This window comes from Rhagoletis pomonella, unplaced genomic scaffold (assembly GCF_013731165.1).
Source record: "Rhagoletis pomonella isolate Grant_MI unplaced genomic scaffold, Rhpom_1.0 Rhpom_scaffold_00013, whole genome shotgun sequence".
Taxonomy (NCBI): Eukaryota; Metazoa; Arthropoda; class Insecta; order Diptera; family Tephritidae; genus Rhagoletis; species Rhagoletis pomonella.
In genome coordinates, this window is record NW_023458567.1 from 15,647,251 (window position 1) to 15,650,827 (window position 3,577).

The 3,577-nt window shown below is 35.9% G+C and overlaps 1 protein-coding gene across 1 annotated transcript; it reads right to left on the bottom strand.

Moving 5' to 3' along the window:
* Positions 1–841: 841 nt before the first annotated feature.
* On the bottom strand, positions 842–2,583 carry LOC118748878. Its single transcript, XM_036483598.1, has 5 exons — positions 2,402–2,583; positions 1,927–2,323; positions 1,635–1,709; positions 1,518–1,574; positions 842–1,463 (listed from the first exon to the last, which is right to left on the bottom strand). The coding sequence occupies exons 2-5, from the start codon at positions 2,053–2,055 to the stop codon at positions 1,185–1,187; spliced, it is 540 nt and encodes a 179-aa protein (XP_036339491.1). The 5' UTR covers positions 2,056–2,323; positions 2,402–2,583; the 3' UTR covers positions 842–1,184.
* Positions 2,584–3,577: the final 994 nt, after the last annotated feature.

Sequence of the window (3,577 nt, forward strand, 5' to 3'; positions counted from 1 at the left end):
TGTCTTTTACCACTGTCATCATTGCACTAAAACCGTCGAAATCTGCCATCAAAGGAGTCTTGTCGGCCGATAACTCTCCCTTTGCAGATAGCGAAGAGACTTAAGGCGTTGCTACTCCCGCACTTCACGTACCGTCTGACCCAAGAGAGACATCAGCGTGGCTTCCGTGAAGTGCACATCACAACAACAGCACTCAACGCCACAAACACTCAGATAACCCGTCCCGTAACAGTCCTAGTAGCATTAGATCTGTCAAAGGCATTTGACACCGTCTGCCACTCTCTAACGGAGTCAGCGAACTATCTGAGTGGTTGAGCTTCGTCAGTAATTTTCAGATATAGAACTTCCAAACCAAGAAGAATTTAACAGAGGGTTACACTGTGGTGTCCTTTCTTGCTTCTGTTTGATGTCTACATTTCGAAGCGCCCTCAACCACCAGAGCGAGTCACCATCATTTCATATGCTGACGATGGCTCGATAATGGCTCTCCGGAAATGGCATTGAACAGCTGTGTCGAAAGTAAACGTTACAAACATGTTCCATTCCCCTGAATACTACTAAGAACGTAGTAGATAGGTATGATATAGAGCTATGCACTGCTGCCAAGAGGTCTAATGTGCTCTCAACCATTCAGTCTGGGCTATCACTGAATCCATCGCAGTCCGATTTTCGTGAAATCTACGAAAATGCCATTACTGAATCCGAATTGCTGCAAACGTATCTCCAGGGGTCAGCGATTGTACAAATTCAGCACTTGGCCAGAGTTCGCCTAAGTACCCCTGCCTCCGATCGAATCACAGAAGTGATATAATAATAATATTTATAATTTATTCAAAATGTTCCAGAGTGGAACGAGTATACTAATTTGCTTAATAATAACTTTTTTATTGTACAGTAAAAAATATTATTTCGCACGTTTAATAATACAGATATGTAATTCACAATTACCGTGTGATTTCAACATACGATTAATAAGCTTGATCAGGAGAATATGCTCAGCCTAACAGATGACTAAACTTCCAAAAAAATGGCGAAAATATGTCTTTCCATCTGTCTCTTTGTATACCAATTGTATGAACTGATCAATATTTAATTGGGTTTTCTCACAAAATTGAAATTTTGAAATAATTCTGTGTATTATTAAACGTGCGAATTGTTCGTATTTTTTAGTCGTAACTATCACCTCATGTTCTTCTCATGTCATCTTCTGGTTGATAAACAATGTGACGCTCTGCCATTTTAGCATTCTTTACAATTGAAAATATCTCCAGAGTCAAATTATCATAAACATCTTCGGACTTAAGTAATTTAAGTTCACTGCAAATCATCGCACAAAATGTTTCTTCTTTGCTGAGATCAGTCGGCATTTCTACCTCCGGTTGTGGCGATTCCGGCTGTGTCAATTGTGGTTGTGGCGATTCCGGTGCTGCTCCGTTTATCTCACTCATGTCATAATTACTTCTCTGAAATTAAAAGTTGGTAAAGTAAATGATATTAATTGTTTATGCTCCGCTTACAGTGCTTTCATACTCTACGCGCTCTATCTCTTCGTCTGTAGAATCTTGCCTTTCCTTCTGAAGTCAACAAAAACCAAATTAACGGTGATGATGATGACGATATTTGCATATACATACCTTCTTAATAGCCAGACGTTTTCCGTTCATCGGACGGTTATTAGTTTTTTCCTTTAAGGGGTCATCACCATGAAACTAGGAGGTATAGAGCTTAAAGTATATGCATAGGTACATATGTATGTATGTACACATGTTCTTAACAAAAGGAACCAGATTTCAATCCTTTTTACATTACTTTAAACGGCTTTGAGGTAAGTTTTTTTTTTCTATACATGAATTGTTTTAGGCTAATCAATTATGTAGAACATATTTACATACATTACCATTACCATAAAGTTTATATAAAGCTTACCGACTCCATCAGAAGGCTTGTTCGTAAAACAACTACGGGGTCCAAAAAGGTTAACTCATCATAGTAGAATAAGCGGGGCTCATAGGTGGTACCTTTTCTTCTCTCGACTTTCTTTTTTTTCAACAACATAATTGGTACGTAAATGCTTGATTTTCCTCTTTACTTCCTCAATATCCCTCTCGAAATGGTCTGCAATTTCTCTCCATGCTTCTTTTTTTCATTTCGAGATCCTTATATTCTGGACTAAGGCAGTTCCAAAGGCACTCAGATTCTCTATACATACATATTAAATCTAAAATTTCTGCTTGCCGCCAATCCATTTTTTAAATGTTCAGAAAATTTCCGAGATCCTGCTGGCTGATACACTGTCGGTTTTATAGAAAGCTATGTGCAAATTCTGTGGAGCAATGTAAATATGTTTATGTGTTATTATACACGGGATATTTATAGTAAACCAGCTGAAGTACAAAATTACCTTTCTCCCTCTTGATTTGAATGTTAAATAGTAATTGTTAAGTGGAATGATAATTAAGCTGCTGTATATAAGAACGCACTTAAATTTTCTGCAATTTCTTTTCGATTTTAATTGTTTACAAAATGCGTTCTAGCAAAAATTAAAACTAGCTGTCAAGCAAGCTGCAAAATCAGAGAGAAAATCAAGCAAGCCATTTTGGCTGCTACAAACATGCCAGAAAATGATTGACAATTGTTAGGTACACGATATCGAACCGAAAGTATCGATATAGTACTCATATAAAGTATCGGTGCAAATAAATCGGGTAGTCATTAAAATCGGGATGAAGACTCGATATTCCAAATATCGATACAAAATTCAAAAAATAAAATCTGTAAATTGGTCTAATTTTCTAATAAAGAATTAACACTGCATTTTAATACAAAAAACAGAAACAAATCTAATTTGCCTTTACACGATACAAGTCAGATACTTTGGCTGATAAAATAAGCAAAAAGCAGGAAAGATATTTACATTTTGGAACTTGGAAAATTAAATTAGTCTTGGCTAATTCCCAGAGTTTTTAAATTTCGACGTTTTCATTTCTTTAACATTTTGTTATACAAATGTGACGCCACGCCAGATTGGAAATGCCCATATATACTTTTTCTTAAGCACTTCAAAACGAATATAATGCACAATATATTTTTAATCACATTAGATTTGAAATATGCAAGGGTTCTGGCACTCGTAATTAAAAATATATCGTTTGAAAACTATCGAGGAAAAACTTTCGGTATCGAATGGCAAAAATATCGTATCGAATTTCGTATTTACAATAGTGAAGTGAAAAACCGTGATCTTTGGAAATCTTACGACTGCTGATTTTGAACACGTTTCCAAAGACACTTTGTAGAACGAACCCAACAAGATAGGCGAATTTCGTATGGCCAATCATTTTTTTTAATTAATGATTAGCGAGTTAAGTTCGAAAGTCTTCCAGTTAACGCACTTTCAAACGTTCTACTTCAACCAATGCCTGATGTATTTCATCAATCTTTATTATATGCCATAATTACGGTGACCATCCGTCCTTTATTTTAAAGGGCAGTCTTTTATTTTAACCCCCTGTCCTTTATAATTTTTTTCAAAATAAAGGACGCCTTTTGTCCTTTATTTCTTAAACTGTCCTTTAAA